The 20907-nt window shown below is 53.9% G+C and overlaps 1 protein-coding gene across 1 annotated transcript in view; it reads right to left on the bottom strand.

Annotated features, from left to right (window-relative positions):
* Positions 1–20907, bottom strand: part of DNAAF1 (dynein axonemal assembly factor 1) — a 21426-nt gene extending 519 nt beyond the window's left edge. The window contains exons 1-11 of the mRNA XM_059383511.1: positions 20678–20907; positions 18102–18237; positions 17532–17623; positions 15139–15360; positions 14850–15016; positions 12452–12573; positions 9254–9420; positions 6087–6353; positions 3084–3193; positions 1634–1693; positions 469–835 (exon numbers count right to left, since the gene is read on the bottom strand). Coding sequence (XP_059239494.1) covers positions 469–835; positions 1634–1693; positions 3084–3193; positions 6087–6353; positions 9254–9420; positions 12452–12573; positions 14850–15016; positions 15139–15360; positions 17532–17623; positions 18102–18237; positions 20678–20801 — 1834 coding nt within the window. The 5' untranslated portion in view covers positions 20802–20907. The remainder of the gene's footprint in view (positions 1–468; positions 836–1633; positions 1694–3083; positions 3194–6086; positions 6354–9253; positions 9421–12451; positions 12574–14849; positions 15017–15138; positions 15361–17531; positions 17624–18101; positions 18238–20677) is intronic.

Here is a 20907-nt window from a genome sequence, read left to right as displayed (position 1 = left end):
CCCCCATGTGCCTCTCCCGGGCCATGAGCCCAGGCCTCCAATTCCCGGCCAGGCCGACTGGTCAGCTGGTGGCTTGTCCCGCCCAGCCGGGTGCTCTGGCCGCCCTGTAGCCGCAGGCCAGCCGTCCCCGTCATTTTGTCCCACACTCCCTGTCCTCGTGTCACCAGAGCCTGCCCACCCTCAGAAGTCTGGGTCTGGAGAGGCTGAGAATCGGGTGGTGTGGACGGGGGTGAAAACCCGGGTTCTCCAGACCCCCGTGGTGATTGGCAGTCCTGGTCAGGCCAGGCAGGAGCAGGTCAGCTGTGCGGCTTCTCCGGCAGGGCCAGCAGCAGCCATGGGCAGAGACGCGATCCACAGTGGCCTCCACGGTCTGTGGTGAGTGGCCTCTGGCCCAGCAGCAGCTCCCCCCACCGGGGTGGGTAGCAGGGGACCTGGGCCCCTGTGGTCTTTAAATCAGGGTGGCATTACCTGGGGGAGAGGCTGGAAGTAGGTCACTGTCCTTGTCCTTGTCCTCGCTGGGAGCAGGCAGTGGGGCGTCCCGATGGCAGGTTGGGGGCATTGATGGCTGGCCTGGAGCTGGCTCGCCGGGGAGCTCCTGGATCAGCAGGCGTGGGGCCTTGGTGTCTCCTGTTGGGGTTTCCGAGTCCCTCTTAGCTGCTGTGTCACAGATGGCAATGAAGGGCGTCTCAGCCGTCCTCCACGTGTCCCTGGGAATGGCGAATATGTTTGAAAGGGCATCAGAGGTGTCTTCTGGCACTGGGAGTGAGGAGTGGTCCAGTTCAGGGTCACTGTCATCACTCCAGCTTGAGACGGCTGTGATCTTTGGAAAGCACATCTGTTAAAAAAGATGAGTGGAAATTGCGGCTTTCAGGATAGTCGCTATAAAACGCCCAGTGCCGGCGCTGCTATAAAACACTCTGTTGTCACGTACAAGAAAGGCCTGAGGGAGCCCCACCCTCCACCCATGGGACGTGTGTCCGAGGCCGCAGGACCGATGCCCTGTGGCCAGCCGTCCCCAAGCCCCTGAAGGGGTGGTGAGCGCTCCAGCAGGGCTCCTCTCCAGCCCTCCGTCAGGGCCAGCCACGCCAACGTGCTCCCGGGGCCGTGAGTCGGCTGCACTTGGAGCTTGGGCCTCCGGCTGCCATACGCTCCGCGGGGACGTAGCCTCCTGGGAGGGGAGTTCCCCATGGGAACTGTCGGCCGCTGTGAACTTCCTCCCTTGGTGATGAGCTGCCCAGAGATGGTCTCGCCCTGTCCTCGCACCCAGGCCCCGGCAGCGCCCATTCATGCAGGAGAACCACCCCTCCCAGTCCTGCCTCGTCCACTGCCCTTCCCTGTGTGTGTGTCTCTACGGGGCAGGCACCCCAAAAGCAAACACCAGCCACCTCAGGACAGAAAAGTTTTCCCCGGTGAGCGTGTACGACAAGGAGTTATTAAAAAATCAGTGCCAGTAGGTACGTTCCAGAAGACCCAGGTGCTTCGTCTGGGAGCGGGCAGCTCTGCACCTGCTTGGCAGAGGCAGGCCCTGGGGTGCAGAGGTGTGGGGGCACCTGACGTGCATGGAGCTGTGCTTTCTAACAGGACCAGAGGGACAGTGACACTGGGCTGATGGTGGGGACGCGGGGCTGATAACCTCATCATCCTGGCCTTCCAGAGGCTCGCCTGTGTCCACATCTTCCAAGTCAGGCAGGTCCTGGAAGAACAAATAAGCCCCTGTCAGTCAGGGACAGGCACAAGGTCCTGCGAGGGTCGTTTGCAAGCGGAGCGTGCAGGAGGGGCGAGGAAGGGGCGGGAGTCCTCTGGTGAGCCGAGGGCACTCCGTGCGGGTGCCCGGACCGTGGCGGAGGAGGAGGTCGGGAGGAATGCCTTGGTCATCAAAGACTCCGCCAGCATGTCATAGGGGAGACAACACAGGCGTTTCCCAGGCCTCTGCGTGGTGTAACGTGAGCGTAGTCCAGGCCTCCCCAGACGGGGTGGGGAGTGATTGTGCTGTGGCTGTGCGATTGTATCTTCCTCCACAGCTGCCAAGCCAGCACGCGGGGTGGGCAGTGCATTAATTAATTATTGTTAATTAGGCGGTGCACTGTGCAGTTAGAGGGAGGACCTGTGGAGCCCCACTGCCCTGCTTGGTGTTCCTGCCCCACCACAGCGTGGCCATGCGGCCTTGGGCAACTTGCTTCACCTGTTTCTCAGTCTCCTCATCTGTGAAATGGGGATGATGATGGTGCCTACGGCCTCTTAGAGTTACCAGAAGGTTCAGTCCATCAGGACGTGATCTGTCTAGAACGGTGCCGGGCAGAATAAGAACCATGAATTCTGTGGGTCATCCCAGACAGAGCTGGTTCTCTCGTCCCAGTGCTGTTTCTTAACGATACGCGTGTGGGTTCCGCAACTGGAAACCCGCTCTGAGCACGGACAGTGTCTGTGTCTCCTGAGCCACATGGAATTGTGCACTTTACCGGGGGAGTGGGCAGGGAGGGGCAAGGCTGCGGGCGTCTTTCTGGGGGGGCCCTAGTGAGCCTTGGCTGCCCGCGGCTGTGAGGCTGAGGGGTGACCAATGTCTCCCCACTTCTCACGCCCCACTCTCCCAGTACGCTTCCTGGGGGTCATGAGGAAATGGGTGAACTCCTATTGTACCTGCTCCTGCCACCAGTCCTAAGGCGGGAAGAGCTGGGAGGAGGGGTGTTCCCAAGGAAGCCGGGCGGCAGGAGGCCAGGCACCTGACCGCGGAGGGAGGAGGCCCTGCTGACAAGTGTCCTGTTCTCAACAATTCTGCAGAAAGCTCGCTGCACAGAGTTGCTTCGCTGTGTGACTTCAGGGAAAACAAACCAAGCTTTGTGGGGGGCTAGAGGGGAGACATTTGGCCCAGCACCCCTCGATCTCGGACATGCACATGAATGAACCTGGGGGTATCATGTTATAAGGCCGGTCTGGCCGGAGCGTCTGCGGTGCATTCTGACCGGCTCAGGAAGGTCGGCCCCATTGGCCACAGAGCACTTTGCTTAGCGAGGACTTGAAGGGTTTTTGCCTGACCGGTACCCGCCGCGGAGCACAGCCCTCTCTCCAGACCGCTGCGTACGTACATCGCTGCAGAGCTTCTCCTTCACCTCCAGTCTGATGGTCTCCAGATCTTCGTCTCCACCCAGCTCCGTGCCTGCTGCACCCCCGGCAGCCACAGTCTGGGGGTCCGGTTCTGAGGACAAGAACACAAGATTACTCGCCTTGGGGCGAGCTTCACGCGCAGTGGTCAGGCTGACAAGCTGAAGGGCAGAGGGAGGCCAGCCCCGGGGACAGAAGCTGCGAGAATCCAGCTTAAGACAGGGTTCCGTCTAAAGAGAAAGGAGAGGGAGAGGAGCGCGCCATCCTCTTGCTGGAACTTGGCCATGACTCCAAGATGGAAGTACCAGCCGGGGAGCAGGTGTGGGAAAAGGCCTGATTGGTGGGCGAGGAGGAAAAGGCCACCTGGGGAGGTGCAGGGGCCGTGGGCTGGAGTCCGGGGTCATGGCCCTGCCCAGGAGGAGCTGCTCCGCAGCCAGTGGCGGAAGTGTCAGGAAGGCCCATTAAAGAGTGAAAGGGCGGAGCGCTGGGTGGCTCAGTGGGTTGTCTGCCTTCAGCCCCGGTCGTGATCCAGTATCCTGGGATCGGGCTTTGCTCAGCGGGGAGTCTCTCCTTCCCACGTGTGCTCTTGTAATCTCTGCCTCTCTCAGATAAAATCTTCAGAGAAATGAGCACAGGGGTGCCCGCGATCATGGAGTTGGCATGGGTTCCTCTCCCCACTCCAGGCTTCCAGTTTTTGAGGTCCCCAAGGCCCTGTCCTTGGGTTCTGTTCTCCCTGCTCTTTGGCCTTGTGGCTTCCATCATTAGAGATCCGTGGCCCAACTTCGCTCATCACAGGTAGGTCCAGTTTGGCTCCGAGAGCCCCCGAGGGCTTCTGAGGCTGCTGTTGTGGGTGACCCCAGCTGGGACCTCTAGACCTTCCCTCGCTAGGCCCAGCCGTCCGTCTCCGCAGGCCGTCCCCATGGCTTCTCCGATTCAGTGCTTGTAATCACTGCTCCCGTCCTCTTCGCCTCTGCCAGCCCTTCCTCCTGTATTCCTTGTCCTTGTCCTTGTCCTGCTTGTGGCGCCGCGGTCTCCAGCTTCCCAGCCACCGGAAGATTGTCAAGGCAGCGGCTGGGTCTCTGTTCCCGCAAAACCATCTGCAAGTTACTTCACTCTTCTGGGCCTCTGTTTCCACTCCCATAAGATGTGGGGGCCACACGAGAGCACCCCAATGCACGTCGCGTGAACAGAGCTGGCCGTGTCTTGCGTCTACACCACGGCCAACCAGCTCCTCTTCCAATGCACCCTCCACCCCTTCCAAATGGTAAAGGCTGGGGTCCCTCTTGGGCCACTCTGCTCCCACGCCAGCTGTAGCTCCCAAGCAAAGGCTTCCGAGGGGGTGGGCGTGCAGGGGAGTGCACAGCGACACCTGCTCTGCAGCACGTGGCCAGGCCCCCACTGCACCTTTTAAACAATACAGCCTGGCCTGTCTCCCTCCGTGGGAAGCTGGAGTGAAAACAGGACCCTTTTGGTAGACATCCTCTTCCAGAAACAAGGATGACCAGGCCCTGGGGCGGTTAGCAGCCCCATGCCGCGAAGCCTCGCGAGGGTACAGAGCAGCCCATGAGTGTTTCCAAAAGAAAAAGTCATTCGGAACAAGTCGTGCTTCTCAGAGATGCATTCCAGCCTCATGTTGGAGTCTGGAGAGCTTGAGACGAGCACCTGCAGGGGTGAGCCCAGCACCAGGGGTCACTGTTCTCGTCCCGTGACTGTGGCCTTGACCATTCACTTGGGACATTCATTCCTGTGGTGTCCAAGGGCTGGGCCTGCCCTGAGAGCTTACTTGCTCCTCCTGCTGCTTCCTCTTTCCTCCCACCGCCTCTCGCTCCCCTGGCCAGGATCCCTGGCGAATTGCTGGGGCTCACCCCCGGCAGGAACAGTGTCCCTGAGCTCCTGATGGGGCTGGGTCCGTCCCTTCCTACGTATGCCCCCTTCCTGATGTACGTTTTTCTCTCCCACACACAGCCTGTGCAAGACCAGACTACAGGAGCAGTTTTTCAGATGCTAATGGAGAAAAGGATGCGGCTCTAAATCCCCGTGGATAGTGGGGCGCTATCTGGAGGTGGGGAGAGGGCAGGGCTCTGTTGGGTTAATTATTGAGGATCGTCTGCTCTGTCCAGATCCTCTGGCTGGAAAGAGAATTCAGCCATGCCGGCACCCTGGGGTGTGGTATGGCCCTTGCCCATCTGGCTGGTGTCCTTGGCGGTCAGCAGACAGCGTTACTCCTGGGTGTTTCCCAGACAGTGGGGAGCCTTCCTTCTGGGAATCTGTGTTTTGGGCCAGCCCAGCCAAACTCCTCAAACGGACCCCACATGCTGCTCAGGGGGACAAAATGTTCCCCATCTCTCAAGACCCTATGGCTGGACACGCTCCAGGTCCAGCTCACGGCATCCCGGGCAAGTGCTGGGTTTACACGTTAGTCAGCGGGACCCAAGGAGCGTGGCTGACCCTGCCAGGGCGCCTGCATTGCCTAGATCTACATCACCCCCTGCGGCGGCCACGAAGCCACAGAGGGCTGGCTCCCGGGCACTAGACATGTCACCTGTGCTCCCGGGGCACTAAAGTTCGTATTTGTTTTTTATTTTTAATTCATTTACACTTCACACCTGAAGTGTAAAAGCAGTGGAAAAACAGCTCCCTCTCCTTCGAACCACTGAATCTTGAATCATCACTGGCCCTGAGATATCAAATATGCTCTGGGCTTTGAGGACACGGGGCTGATCAAAGTATCTCACAGAGAATTTTAAATTGAGTCAGGTGAATATATTTCAGATCTATCAGGTTCGATTATAACAGAATGTTGGTGTTTCACCCAACATTCTTTTTTACTCTGTTGACTAGAAAATGCGGTTCTGGCCCCACTGTATTTCCATGAGCAGCGCTGCGCTAGCAGATGAGACAAGTCTACTGTATCCTAAAGGCACAGCCGTCGGAAACCGTCCCCCAGGTTCACCAGGGGTGCACGCACGTGGCCCTCAGCTCCTTACCTTCGCAAGCAGCTCCGGGGGGCGCCGGCCTCACGGCCTCCTCCAGGTGTGGCCCCGCTGGCTCCCGGCCTTCCATCTCGCTGCTGACCTCCACCGGCAGCTCCTCCCCAAGATTCAGTTTCTCTGGGAAGAGCTCATCCTTGGCCTCAAAGCTCTCCCTGACAAGTTGCTCCATTTTCTGCTGCCTCTCCTCCTCCTCACGAGGCTCCTCCGTCCCTGGCACGCTGCCATCCACGAGCTTGCTCTCCTCTGGCTCCCGCTCGTCCCCTGAACAGGAGAAGTCCAAGGGTGAGCCACAAAACGGCCTGGGAGGGCAGGGGGGTCTGGACGTCTCTTGGGGACATGCTGTGAACTGCTGGGGGTGAGCTCAGGGGACGGTCAGGGATGCAGCGAAGGCATCTGTCAGTGCGTGCTGAGCACGGAGGAAGCAGAGCTCAGTGTCCTCGGTGGAGGTGGGGTGGGGGGTGGCGCTCAGCACAGCCGTCTAGCGGCATGCGACACGCCTCAAGAACGTGCCGAGGGCTCTTAGGAGATGGCACACCGAAGCACTGGGCTTACCAGCCTTGAAGTCTACCGTGACTTTGAAATGGCTCCGCAGAACGGGTGTGTGTGTGTGTGTGTGTGTGTGTGTGTGTGTGTGTAAATGTTGAACACCATCCATTCTAAGCAGGCACAATACAAGCTTTTCTGAAACTCTGAAAAATACCAAAATGGAAAGCGGACCAGGAAAAATGCTTTAGGAGGATGTCTGCTTTATGGAAAATACATTATGCTAATTGAAACAATAGGCAGAAAACAATAGAGTTATGCCATTGTTCTACAAAATCCGCAAATGTTACATGTGTGGGGAAAAGCCGGGAAGTGCTCATGGGAAATCCTGAGTGGTTCTTGCTGCAATTATTACTGGTGCTTTCTTGTTTCCTATGTGTGGTTGGGTTCACGTTTCGTAATTAGGCGAGAAACAGTCAATTTCATTTAAAAACACACATGGAGACTCCAGCTCCTCTACTGGGTACAGGATGAGGAAGAGGGTCCTTACTCATTAAGGTGGCCTGAGGACCGTCCCTAGGATCCTGCACTGGGCTTGGATCAGCACCGACCCGGGGTTCACTCTCTCCCTAGAAGCCTTTAACAAACACCAGGGGCATCGGGTGTGGGCAGGTGACTCTGAGCCCTGGATTTGGGGCAATAGATTGGGGAGATAGGGGGGTTCATTTACCATAACCTGGGAGCAGACAGATTCTTGAAACTGGGTGAGAGAGGGCAAGGCTGGGAGACAGGTTCTGAGATCCTGGAATAGACCAACCAGGGCCGAGAACATCTCCCAGGCCTGTTGTGATCCTGCCAAGGGAGGAATCGTGATGCTGAACCTTTCGAGGGTTTGGCAGGCTTCATACAACCGCCCAGATTGTTGGCTCTAGTCCGAGCTAATCAGAGGGAGCACGGTCTGTGCCACAGAGAAGGCGTGCTGCCACCATTTGGAGTTCACAGAACTGAATTGTCGTGGTGGGCCATTAAAAGGAGCGAAGTTCGGATCATGCCATCACCTGGAGGCACCCCAAAGCACCAGGCCGGGTGAGAGGAGCCAGACGCAAAGGCCACATCTTACGGAGAGCGCCATGTATACGAAGCACCCAGAAACATGGGTGGTGGTCATCAGGGGCTGGTGGTAGACAGCATTGTCGGGGGAGGGGGGTAATCACTGCTCACCGGCACAAGGTTTTATTCTCGGATGATGACAATGTTTTGGAAACAGACAGAGGTGCTGGTTGCCCCACGCTGTGACCGTACCAAATGCCCCATCGGAAGGGTCAGTTTTATGTTATGTGATTTTCATGTCAATGAAAAGAAAGGTCCAGGGCCTCCTGTGTTTTTCCATGGTGATTCTCCAGACCCCGGGCTGCGGCTTCCTCCCTGGCTCCCCAGGACTAGGGCCACCTTGCTCCCACATGAGCCACCAAGCTGATGCCACTAGCATCCCCCTTTTCATGGCTGACCACCTCCTGTCACCTGCCATGGCAAGGCTGGTTTTCAGGGCTCTTCTAGATTGATGTCACCCAACACAGCTAACCTTATTTGATTTCCCAGTTTCCAACTGAATCCCAAGCATGGGCATCTGGCTGTCCTCTGCAGCTCCCCAGGGGAGGCGTGGGCTCCTCAGAGGAGCGGAACCCTGTGCTCTCCCTGTGGGCACCTGCGACAATGTCTGCATGCGAGGAAGTCCGTGGGCCTGACCTGTGGGTGCCAAAACCTATTTCTTTACTCCACTCCCTGCAGACAAACGGTGGATTTAAGGGAGCAGTAGTACGAATGGAAAACCTTAATAACCACGTGACTGAGATTCGGAAGGCACAGACTGAGCCCTTGGTCTAGAGGCTGGCTGGTGTTATTGCCATCCGTGGCCCTACCTGGGGTCAGCAGGAAATCAGTACACCGCCACACTGCTTTCAAAAGAACTCACGACGTTCCTTTGCGGTAGACGGAATAATGGCCCCACAAAGGCATCTGCCTGCTAATCCCAGAACCTGTCATTATGTGACCTCATGTAGTTAAAGGGACTTAGCAGATGAGATTAGGACCCTGAGATGGGCTCGGTGTCACCACACCTTAAGAGAGGGGGGCAGGAGGGGGCAGGGTGTCAGAGCTAGAGAGAGAGACTTGAAGGTCCTGCCTAGGAAGGCGGGGGAGGGGCCACAGGCCCAGGGATGAGGGCTCCTCTGGAAGCTGGAAAAGACTGAAGAACAGATTTCCCCCTGGAGTTTCCAGAAGGAACGCAGCCCTGCCTGCACTTTGATTGTAGCCCCATGAGACCCGCCATCACACTTGTGAGCTACAAAATGATGATAAAATGTGTTGTTTTTCAAGTCCCTAAATTTACGGTAATTTCTTAGCATAGTCCAAGAACAGTAATATATCGCTTATTTGGGAAAACGGAGGCTATTTTAACACAACTGAGCTTCTATCCCTGAAAGTGGATTGAAACTGTCCATTCATGCTAGGGCTCTTCCCCACCCTTGGCGGGTGAGTGAGGCCACAGGCACGTGGATCCCAACATGTGTGTGAATCCAAGGTCGGAAACGAATCCCCAGGATGAAAGACCAAGTTCCCCAGCGCAGACTTGCCGTCGACACGGAGCCCTGGGTGCCGCTCCCAACCCACACCCGTACCTCCCTCCGGGCTGCCTTTCTGCCGCCTTCTCTCTTGCGCCCGCCGCTTGATCATCGCCAGCGCCTCGATGCTCTCCTGTATCTTCTTCCGCTCTCGGCTCTCCCACTGCTGTCTCTCCTCTTTCTCAGCGGCGAGCCCGCCCCTGGCCCAGGCCTCCGCACAAGCTCTGTGGAGGAGGACAACCAAGAATCAGAAAGTGGGGAGATCTGAATCTTCACTGGTCGACAGTAAATTCAAAACAGACCGTCTCGCCAAACACGCTCATTTCCCCCAAACCAAACTGAAGGCACGCGGGACACGTGGGCACAAGGATACCAGTTCCTACGTGCACACCTCCGTCCTTGGTGGTTTCCAGAGCCTTCTCCATGGGATGCCAACAGCACCAGTGATAAAAGGAAAAATAGAGAAGTCGGCCTCCATCAAAATTAAAAATGTTTGAGGGGCACCTGAGTGGCTCAATGGGCTAAGCCTCTGTCTTCAGCTCGGGTCATGATCTCAGGGTCCTGGGATTCAGCCCCACATCGGGCTCTTTGCTCAGCAGGGAGTCTGCTCCCCCCACCTTCCTGCCTCTCTGCCTACTTGTGATCTCTCTCTCTAATAAATAAATATCTTTAAAAAAATTAAAAATGTTTGAGACAAAAAGAACGCCATAAACAGGGTAAAAAGGTACCCCATGGAATGAGGGACGGGTCTGCGATCAAATGCCTACGGAGGGATGTGTATAGAGCATACATAAAGAACTTCCATGACTCATGACTGCAAAGACAACACGATCTAAAAGTAGGGGAAATTTCAAAGAATGAAATGAAAAGCCTCAGATTGGGAGAAAATATTCATGGGTAAGATAACTGATAAATGGCTTATATCCCAAACAGGCAACTATGAAACCTCAAAAAAAAAAAAAAAAAAAAAAAGTGGGAAATGACCTAATGACTTAGACACTTGACCCAAGAAGGCAGGCAGATGGCAGAGCAGCTGAAGATGCTGTGACATTGGGGAACTGTGGTTACAGCGGCGAGGTACCACAGCACACCTGTCAGAACAGCTGAAATCCCACATGCTGCCACCAGACATTGGCGAGGAGGTGGCCTCCCGTGGCTGCTGGGAACGCGGGCCCACGCCGCCAGCTTGGAAGAGCCTGAAAGCTACAGAGCTATAAGAAATCCTCCCCGGCCAGCCGGCGCCGTGCTCCCAAGTGTCTGCTCTACGCAGCTGAAAACAAACGTCCACACGAAAGCCTTCGTCAGTGTCCGCAGCAGTGCCCTTCACAATAGTCCCAAAGTGGAAACCAGCCCAAGTCCATCGGCTGATGGATAAATACAACGTGGGGTGTCCAAGGGGAATCCTGTCTGGGGACGTGATGTTGGAAGGAGCTATGGACACACGCTGCAGTGTGCGTGAACCTTGACACTAGGACGCTGAGTGAAAGCAGCCGGTCACGCGAGACCACATGCGGTATGAGTCCGCCAATATGAAGCGTTCAGAACAGGAAAAGTCCCCTAGAGACAGGGACTGGCAGAGGGAAGAATGAGGACTCTCAGCTAACAAGTAAAGGTTATTCTTTGGGGGCGATAGAAATATTGTAGAATTGATGCGGTCTTAGTTGCCCAACTCTGCGAATGTAGTAGAGACCGTTGAGTCACACACTTGAAGTGGGAGAACCCGTCCAGGGGCTGGGGATACAGCAGGGAACGTAAGAGGTGACAATACCCGCTGCCTTTTTATGGGGACAGACAGACCCTAAAGAAGGAAACGGGTATATGAGAGGCTGATGTATCCTAAGAAGCGAAATCCGGTTAAAGAGACACCAGGTGGGAAAGGTGCTCCTGAGATGGGGGCTGGGTCGGGGAGGGCTTCCTGAGGTGACGGGGGAGGGGACACACGCAAACCCCTGTGAGGAGCTCCCCAGGCAGGGAGAACAGCGAGTGGCTGGCGTGGGACCACTAGGGATGGGAGGAATGAAGACTCAAACCCAGGGGAGCCCGACCCCTGAACCGAGTGGCTCTACGCACGGGGGCCAGTTCCTGTCCCCCTGGATGAGGCTCAGAGTCCTTAGTCGCAGCCATTCCCACTGGCTCACTCCTTCTGACCCTCCTGTGCTTCTCAAATCTCACCTGTTACTCACAAGCACCCTGAGGTCATATTGTCCCCACTTTCCTGATGAGGAAACGTGAGGCTGGGGAGGTTAGCGAGCCTGTCTGAGGGAACAGAACTCAGGGCTTCGGGGCTGGGCTCCAAAACCCTCACCCAGCTTCTGCTTGGTGTCTCCCCACCGTTGCCCCCAGGGCTTGGTGCCGCGGAACTGGGTGCGCCTCCTCTCTGCCACCCGGACTTCCCAGAAGCAGGTGGTCTTGTTTTGTGACCTGGTTGGCGTACAGGCTCTCCCTTCTCTTTGAGATATTTGTTTCCTTAACCTTATGAATTCAAAAACATACTAGCAGCCGCATGGTTTCTGAAATGCTGTGTGCTTTACAGTTCAAACTGCCCTTCCTTTCGAGCAGCCTGTGTTACTGAGGTTTTATTCTAAGGCGAAGGAATAGTGACCTAAATTAAAAACGTAGATATTAAAGCAGCGACAACACACACAGGGCAGTCTGTGCTCAATATTCTTAACACAAAAAAAGAGCTCCTACGAACCAATAACCAAAGGACTTCCAAAAGGATACTGAGAGGAAGTTACAAACGGAAGGCTCCCAGAGGAAGAGATCCGCCTGCCCGACAAACACAGTAAGAGCGCCGAACCTCATCAGTTACCCCCAAAATAAGAGGAGACGCAATCTCTACTCATCAGTTCACCCGGTGAAGATTTCTTTTACACGGCTCTATCAGGTGAAGTCATGAGCTGTTATAAACTTTCTAGAAAACAGAAAATACTTACAGAAAATACTTTGAACAAGGCTCAAACCACAGTCTTTAATCCAATAATACGACTATTAGAATCCCACCCTATGGAAATCAACATGGAGGTCAGAGACTTGTGTGCAAGGGTAGTTAGCAGAGGATTATGAAGAAAAAAATCTGTGCTCAAAAGTAGGGAATTTCTTGTCATGAACAATGACGTAACCCTGAAACTTGTTTCCGAAGAATATGTAATGTGTGAAAATGCTCACAAGTCAGAAACGTTGTACAAGTTCACTCTTAAGTGTGCTCAATGCTGCCATATAAAAATGTGACCCAAAGGCTTCTCTCCTCCTTACCTGTCCTTGGGGAAAACTGGTCTGTCATCCAGGTACGTTAAATGTTTTAGTCGAACGGTGACGGTCTTTCGATAATTAGCGATGTGCCTGATAACGGGGTTTCCCATCAAGTTCAGGACGCGCTGGAAGCACAGGCAGAAGCAGACTGATCAATAAACCATGGGTGGGATTCAAAGAGCTTACATGTGCTGCGCTCCGAGAATCCATAAATGCGACATCTGAGTCCCTGTCCCCTCCTGAGGACTTTATTAGGAAAGCCAGAAGGTTGTCCTTGCTTTCATGCCGTCAGACCCGTCCTGATCATGGAGCAGCCCTTTCTTGTATTTGAACTCCAGACCTGAGATCTCAAGTGTCCTTCCAGAACAATCTTGGAAAACACATCCGAAGGTCTGTCCAACTCAGCGAGGACATTGTTTTGCTCACCCAAGCTCTTTTGCTGACAGTAACCTCAGGCTGATTGATTGATTTCTCTCCTTCCCAGCCAGCACCGATTTTAGGAGAGCGTACACAGCAGCAGGGTGGGCGGGGGGTGGGGGGTGGGGGCGGGACGGGGAGCGTGGGTAGGGAAAGGATGGGGGGCGCCCGCTCGCCAGGCTCACGCATCTGCTGGATGTCTTTGGGACCCGTGTGGCATCACCTGTCCTCAAACCAATTTCTAACCCCCACACCTCAGACTGTCGCTGCATTTGAAGAAAGGGCCTTCGGGCACCTGGGTGGCTCAGTTGGTTAAGCAACTGCCTTTGGCTCGGGTCATGATCCCGGAGTCCCGGGGTCGAGTCCCACATGCAGCTCCCGGCTCTGTGGGGAGTCGGCTTCTCCCTCTGACCTTCTCCCTCTCATGCTCTCTCTCACTGTCTCTCCCTCAAATAAATAAAGAAAATATTTAAAAAAAAAAAAAAAAGGGCCTTTAAAGGGGTGAATCAGATTATATGCGGTCCTTGGGGTAGGCCCTAGTCCAGCCTGATGGGTGTCCTTAGAACGGGGGACTGGGACACAGACACATAGAGGAGACAGTGGGAGGACCTGGGACATCAGGAGAGGCCTCGGGAGAAACCACTACCCCCCCCCACCCCCTGACGCTGTGATCCTGGACCACTTCCACCCTCTAGAATCAGGAGGAAATAAATTTCTCCAATAACAGTTCTCCAAATAAACAATTTCTCCAAAATTCTCCAAAATAACAGTTTCTCCAAATAAATAAACAAATTTGTTTGCGCCACCCAGTCTCTGGTACTTCATCACAGCAGTTAAACGAAAAGAAAATAAAAAAGTATTTTATGATACAGCTTTATTTGATGGTTGTGTGCTGGCAATTCTAACTAGTCCTGCTTGATGATCTACTAGAAAGTTGTTCCTGAACTATGATTTCCTTACTATTTTTCTTAAAATGGACTCATTTTTTCCTTACATAGTATGGACTCTGATCGGTAAACAGTGAACTCGGGGTTTTGGGGTTCTAGTTTTCATATGTTTCCCAGAGCACATGACAATACGGGCACACGGGAAAGCAAGGAAGCCATCAGGGGGTCCACAGGCCAGGGGTTGGCCACAGGTCGGAAGATGGGACTGTCTAAATATCCAAAATTAAAATGACACCCAGGGTTACATCCTATCAAATATGGCAGACATAAACCTGCGAGTTCATGATGACCCCACGGAAGGATCCGTCCCTTGTCACCATTAGTGGTTTGCTAGGGCTCGGCTCCTTTCTCTGAAAATCCATGAATGGAAAAGAAAGAACCAAAACTTCATCATGGCCCTTTCTGTATGAACTATATATTGGGGAACCACTAGGTGACGAGGGAGTTCCTCGTGGAAGAAGCGCTCCAGCTAATAAATGAGACAGGAACAAGAGGGCTGGACCGTGGCCACCGCGTGGCTCCTGAAGGAATGGCTCACGCTCCGAGAATGGAGAGGGAGGGAGGGGGCTCTACCTTGGCTGCAGCAGGGGGGCGACCCCGGAGCCCCATCTGGCTGTGTTCGAGTTACAAGCGAGGGAGGCAAGCAGACTTCACAGGCCCTGTGATGGGGCGCAGCGACCCCCGTCCCAAGGAAACACTGAAATGAACATGCCTCGGCTCTGCGGGCATTGCCCGAGAAATACGGGTCTGAGCCGACCAGGCTACAGGACGCCACGGGGAGGCCATCAACCAAATCCAGAGTGTGGCAGAGTTCTGAGAAAGGAACTGGATTCCTTGACAGATTAAGGGGAGGGAGACCCATCAGGAAAAGAAGTGCTTATGGGTCTGAGATCTGTGAGCGGAATGACACAGTATCTGGCACGCGCGGTACTCCAGCTAAAGACCCCAAGAGCACAGGCGGGGTGAAGGACCAAAGGGAGGCGAGGAGGGGAGTGGAAGGCTCTAGAGATCGGGTCTCTAAGGAATGCACATTTTACCAAATCAGGCATGCTCTCCAGGACGCTCAGGATGTCCGGATCGCTCAGCTTATTGTGGGAGAGGTCAAGGATGCAGAGTTTCAAGCACTCCTTTAGATGCTGAATGTCTTCCACGGTCTCCAAGTGATTGTGGGCCATCTGCAGCGTGTTCAGGACCGGCAGACAGGCTGCAAGGCGAGGTCAGCGGAAGTGAGCAATGGGGCTCTACACACCTTTCAGAAGCCCCCTCCGGCCCCCGGGGAAAAGCAGTGGGCACAAGGGCATCCAGACCCCTCGCGTGGCATCTTACAGAGGTTTTCAATGGTCTTGATGTAATTGTTGCTCAGGTTAAGAGCATCCAGTTTCTGCAGAGGTTCTAAGTTCTCAATTTTATGCAGCAAATTCACTTGCAAGAAGAGGCAGCGCAGTTCGGTCTGGGCGTGCAGGTTCTCGATCTTCTGTATCCCGTTGCACTCCAGCCAGAGGCAGCGCAGCCCCGTGTACTCCTCCAGGTTCTCGATGCGATCAAAACCTAGGGAGGAGGAGGGGGGCGTCGGATTCGCTCCTCCACGCACACGCACGCGAGGCTCGGGGTCACTCTTGTGCTTGGCTGACTACCAGCCCTCCAGCCACACCTCCTTCCTCTAGCGACCCCACTGTTGCTTTTCTTTGGGGACCTGCCTTGGGCTCAGGTAGGTCATGACCCCGGAGTCCTGGGATCGAGCCCCAGGTCAGGCTCCCCCAGGTCTGCTGATACTGCCCCCCTGCCCATATACACACACCACGCACCATGGCTCCCTGGGCGGTCAATCAGAGTCACAGCAATCTCTCTGCACTGGTCACACTTAGCCAAGCAAGGCCAACTTGGATGAACTCTGGGAGGTTTCGCTGACTCCAGTGGAGAGAGGGAGTCTTTCCGCTGGAATTGCCAGCTCCGTCGGGTGGAGCCTAGCGCCGCAGCGGCTGCTTTCCCTTCTCGGCTGGGAGTGGTTGGAGGTGAGGGGCAACCTGCCTCAAATGAACCAAAGGAAAGCAGGGCCAAGCCCGGGAAAGAGGCAGCCCGGGGAGGCTATGCCATGAGCACGGGGTCTGGCTAAGACCCAAGCGAGGACAAACTGGGGGGCTTTCCCTCTTTTTATTTTTCAGATTTATTTATTTGACAGAGAGAGCGAGCAAGCACAAGCAGGGGGAGCGGCAGAAGGAGAGGGAGAAACAGGATTCCTGCTGAGCAGGGATCCAGACCTGGGGGAGTCCCAGCTGGGGCTCGATCCCAGGACTCCCGGGGTCACGACCAACCTGCCCCCAAGGCAGACACTTGACCACTGAGCAATCCAGGTGCCCTCCAGCTGTGGTTTTTGTTTTATTTTTCAGTTTTAGGAGCCAAATTTAAGGTTAGGAAAACAAATGCTCTTTGCTTTGGTAACTCACCGTCAGTCTGTAATTCAGGATTCATCTGCTATTTGAAAAGTTATAAAAGTTTTAATTAAAAAGTTACAGTATTGGGGCGCCTGGGTGGCTCAGTGGGTTAAGCCTTTGCCTTCCGCTCAGGTCATGATCTCAGAGTTTTGGGATGGAGTCTGCTCAGCGGGGAGCCTGCTTCCTCCTCTCTCTCTCTGCCTGTCTCTCTGCCTACCTGTGATCTCTGTCTGTCAAATAAATAAATAAAATCTTAAAAAAAAAAAAAGCTACAGTATCCCTTGTGAGCCAGAGTGACCCAGCTAAGCTAGCTACTCCCCGGGTCCCGGTCCTCAGAAACAGTACCAGATAATGCATTTGTTTCACGTTACTAGCCTTGGGGACGATCTGGTCTGTGGCAGCGCGAGATTATATGGGCATATGTCCTTCCTAGTTTTCTACCTTCTTCCCACTTTGACCCGTGAGATCCTCTCCTTCCTACCTGTTAAATATCGGGTCCCCTGGGGTCCACCCTGCTGCCATTCCAGGCACTGTGACACCTCCACTTTGGGTGCAGAATTTCGGAGGGGGCCACGTGGAGGTGAGGAGACCAGTTAGGAGTCATTGCATTCCTTGCATTTCTTTAAAGTGTGTGTGCTGCTGGTGTCCTTCATGGGTCTCACAGTGGCTGCCCCATCCCCAGGACACCCAAGGCATCTTGGCCATCTGTGTCTCCGGATCTCCAGCACTGAGCACAGAGGATCTCGGTGAACGTGCAGTGACTGAATGAGGACCACACAGAGGACCTAGGGAGCAGGTCGGCCACCCTGCACGCAGAGGCAGCGGAAGCTGTCCCTCCTCTTCATCTTTGCTGGAATTAGCCGGGTCTGCGAACCCCAGATGAGGTTTACATGTGACCCCGCACGCCAAGCCTGGGTCCCCCTGGATGCCACTGGTCATGCTTCTCTGATCTGGGAGGCATCGACTACTCTCCTCTTTCAAGACACGTCCCCCCAAGCCCAATGTCCAGCACTAGATTGCTGGCTTGAAATATGTGTAGGTCCTTCAGAAAATAACAATAAAGGATATCAACATGCTTCCTTGCTATCTGCAGAGTCAGTGGCCCCCTTCATAAACTCCAGTCAGGGAAGACATGTCAACGGAAGATGATTGCTTTTCTACAAATCTTCACTCAACTCTGAAATTTCTACTTCAGTGGATTTTGAGAACTCCAGAGGATCCCAGCAAGAAATTTTGTATACCTCTAGAGCCTTCACCCTGACACAACATACCTCTACTGGTCCTTACCTTTAAAGTGTAAATATAGTGTATCATTCAGTGCCGGGGTGATATAAAGCTTGTGTTGCTTGCAGAGTTTTTGCAGAAAACTTTTAGTCATTCTGTTAAGTGAACAAGAAATTGATCGCAATTTGTCTGTTGTGAAATATATTCCAAAACTTCGCTACCACACCCATTTCTTCCTTAAATTTCAAAATAGCCTGCATGACTGATAACTTTTTTTTTTTTTTTTGGCCCGATAAGCTATTTTAAATTCTTTTTTTGCACGGCTTTCACGGCCTCATCCAATATCATTACTTTCAGCATTCTTAAAAATTGCAATGTATGTTCTAATAAAAATACTTTTAATAGTGTCATCAAGAACTACTGATGTTTCTCTCTCCAGGGCTGGCATTAAAGTTTAATACGTTGTGGTTAGCTGTGTCATAGAGGCAGAGCTGCTCTGACTCTGATACTGATTCTCAGACACTAGGGCAACTGTTTAATCTCTGGGAGCCTCAATTTCCTTGTCTATACAAAGAGGTGATGACACTACCTACCTTGCTCGGTACATGTGTACTGTAATTGGCAGCAGCGTACCTGGGGCCACAGTCTTCCTTGTCATCTCTCTGGTGTGTGAAGCGACTGTCCGACCTGCTGTCACCGCTCTGTTTCTGCTCACTTGGGTAGGATGTGGCAGAAGGACCCACACATATTTCCTTCGGATCATTAATTTCTATAAAAGAAGAGATTTGCTCTACAGAGATGAAGGGATGTATAGAAAGTTTGCCCATTTTCAACTTGATTAATAAATGTCTGCTTTTAGTATGGACCGGGAGTACCCTTGAAGCGTGGGACAGCGTGTAAAGCATTCGTAAGGACCGTGGAAATGTCAGTTCTGGGCAGGTCCTCTCTGAACCCTCAGGTACTTGAGGGCACCTGGGTGGCTCATTCATTAAGCGCCTGCCTTCAGCTCGGGTCGTAGTCCCAGAGTCCTGGGATTGGGCCCCACATCGGGCTCCCTGCTCTGCTGGGAGGCCTGCTTCTCCCTCTCCCATTCCCACTGCTTGTGTTCCCTCTCTCGCTGTCTACCAAATAAATAGATCAATCAATCAATCAATCAATCAATATAAAAAATTAAATCTCGGGTACAGGGGCACAAGGACACGGGTACAAAGATACTCATCATTGCATCCCTTTTAACAGCCAAAGGCCGTCAACAGTGCAAACGTCTCCCCATTGTGAATGGTTAAACAATGGGTTAGGATTCTGCCTTGGAGAAGAATGCATCAGAGCTACATTAATAAATGGCAGAAATTCTCAGAAACATGTATGAGATGATAAAGCAAGTTTCATAATAAGCACAGGGGACCATTTATGTAAGTTAAAAACATATAAACCAATGCATTATGTATTGTTGAAGGACATATTTTATATATATGAAAGAGAGATATAGATAGATGATTTAAAGAATCCACACAAAATTCCAAAGGGAAGGGAAAAGGGAATGGGACTGAGAATTGGGGGGAAGGAGGGCAAAAGGAGCATCAACTTTATCTGAAATGTCTTATTTCTTCAATTTAAAAATATGACTTGGGGCCCCTGGGTGGCTTAGTGGGTTGAGCCTCTGCCTTTGGCTCGGGTCATGACCCCAGGGTCCTGGGATGGAGCCCCGCCTGGGGCTCCCTACTCAGCAGGGAGCCTGCTTCCTCCTCTCTCTCTACCTGCCTCTCTGTCTACCTGTGATCCTTGTCTGTCAAATAAATAAATAAAATCTAAAAAGAAAAGACTTAAAAATGATAAAATGTTCATCCTTTTCAATTCTTAGTGATAAACACAAAAGAAAAAGCCACGGGAAAAGAAACAAAAGTGGTGAAAATATCTCTGGTAAAAAGAGAAAGAGCACATTCAAAGTCACTTAATTTTGTTTAAAGGTCAATCAAAATCAGCCAGTTCAAATGCACTTAATTTCTAAGAGCCGCTGGCTGCTGGGCGCTGTGTTCCTGTGGTCTATTGAACCAGACTAAATGCTCTGCGTGTGGGAGTGTGTCTTACACTCTTCCATTTCCCACCGCACACAATGCCCAGCCACAAGAGGCACCAGATAAGTGTCTGTGGAATAAATTAGGAAGAGGGACTCAATATACATCATGATTATCTGAATAGGAGAACTAGCCTTGCTTAATGGCCCACTGTAACCCGGAAGCCTAACTGTAATGATCCCTGCCTATGGACAAGTAGGCCACGGGCAGAGAGGTTAAACTTTGGGGTGACAGCCATAAAGCTGGCAAGTTGTGGAGCTGTAACCTGGATCCAGCGGGAGTGGCTCCAAAGCCTGCTCTTTCCAGAGAGCTACAGGGCTCCCCATACAGGGCGTGCCTGGACAGTTAAAGCTCCGTGTTTGTTGAGCTGGTTCAAAAAATGAAACACAGGGTGCCTGAGTGGCTCAGTGGGTTAAAGCCTCTGCCTTCGGCTCAGGTCGTGATCCCAGAGTCCTGGGATCGAGCCCCGCATCGGTCTCTCTATTCAGTAGGGAGCCTGCTTCCCTCTCTGCCTGCTTGTGATCTCTGTCAAACAAAATCTTTTAAAAAAGTGAAACACAGATCAAGTAGCTTATCTAGTCGTTAAACAATTTCCTTTAGGGCCCCAAAGTGGGAGCAGAGGCTGAAGTGTGTCTGGGAGACTGGTGAGGAGTCACCCAGTGACCCCGGAACCACCAGCTCCTCGTTCCCGCTCCACGGTGGGTCAGGCACTGGACCGGGCACTGCGGACCCAGCCAGGACGTCCTGCCCCAGCACCTTTGCTCTTACAGGGTGATAGCAAGGGAGGGATACATTGAAAACACGCCACCGGTGTGTGTGACCACGGGGAGACGGGCGTGCTGGGAAGGGCCGGCGCTCCGGGTCGGACTGTCCAGCGGGGTCCGTTCTACCGTGGACCGCAGGAGGGGGACGTCTTTGGAGCAAGCTCCGGGACCCCTGCGGGACCCCTGCGGGTCTCGGTGTCTTCGCCGCACGAAGTGGGGGAGGAGCGCGCACCGCGGGGGGCGGGAGCGCGGCTCGGGAGGTGCGGGCGCTCCTGCTGTCATGACTACCGTTACCGCCGGCCGGCAAGGGTAGGGGTGGCGCTGGGTCAGCCCACCGCCCCCCTCGGCTCCCTCGGCCGGCGGTCTGCACCTTCCTTGCGGCCCCGCGGGCCCGCGTCCCCGTGGTCTCCCGCCGACTCCTCCACGCCCGGCTCCTGCGCGCCGCCCTGCTCCGCCGGCCCGTCCACCACGGGCTCCGAGGCCTCGGGGTGCATGCTTCCTCCGGATACACCGGACACCCGGTTCCGCGGGGTCGCGACCGCCCCCGGCCGGGTCGGGGAGCTCTGCTTTCCTTCCCCGCCGACCACTAGCGCCCGAGTC

This window comes from Mustela nigripes, chromosome 17 (genome assembly GCF_022355385.1).
Source record: "Mustela nigripes isolate SB6536 chromosome 17, MUSNIG.SB6536, whole genome shotgun sequence".
In the NCBI taxonomy this organism is placed as follows: Eukaryota; Metazoa; Chordata; class Mammalia; order Carnivora; family Mustelidae; genus Mustela; species Mustela nigripes.
The sequence above is the reverse complement of the archived record's forward strand: the minus strand, read 5'-3'. Positions and strand labels throughout refer to the sequence as shown.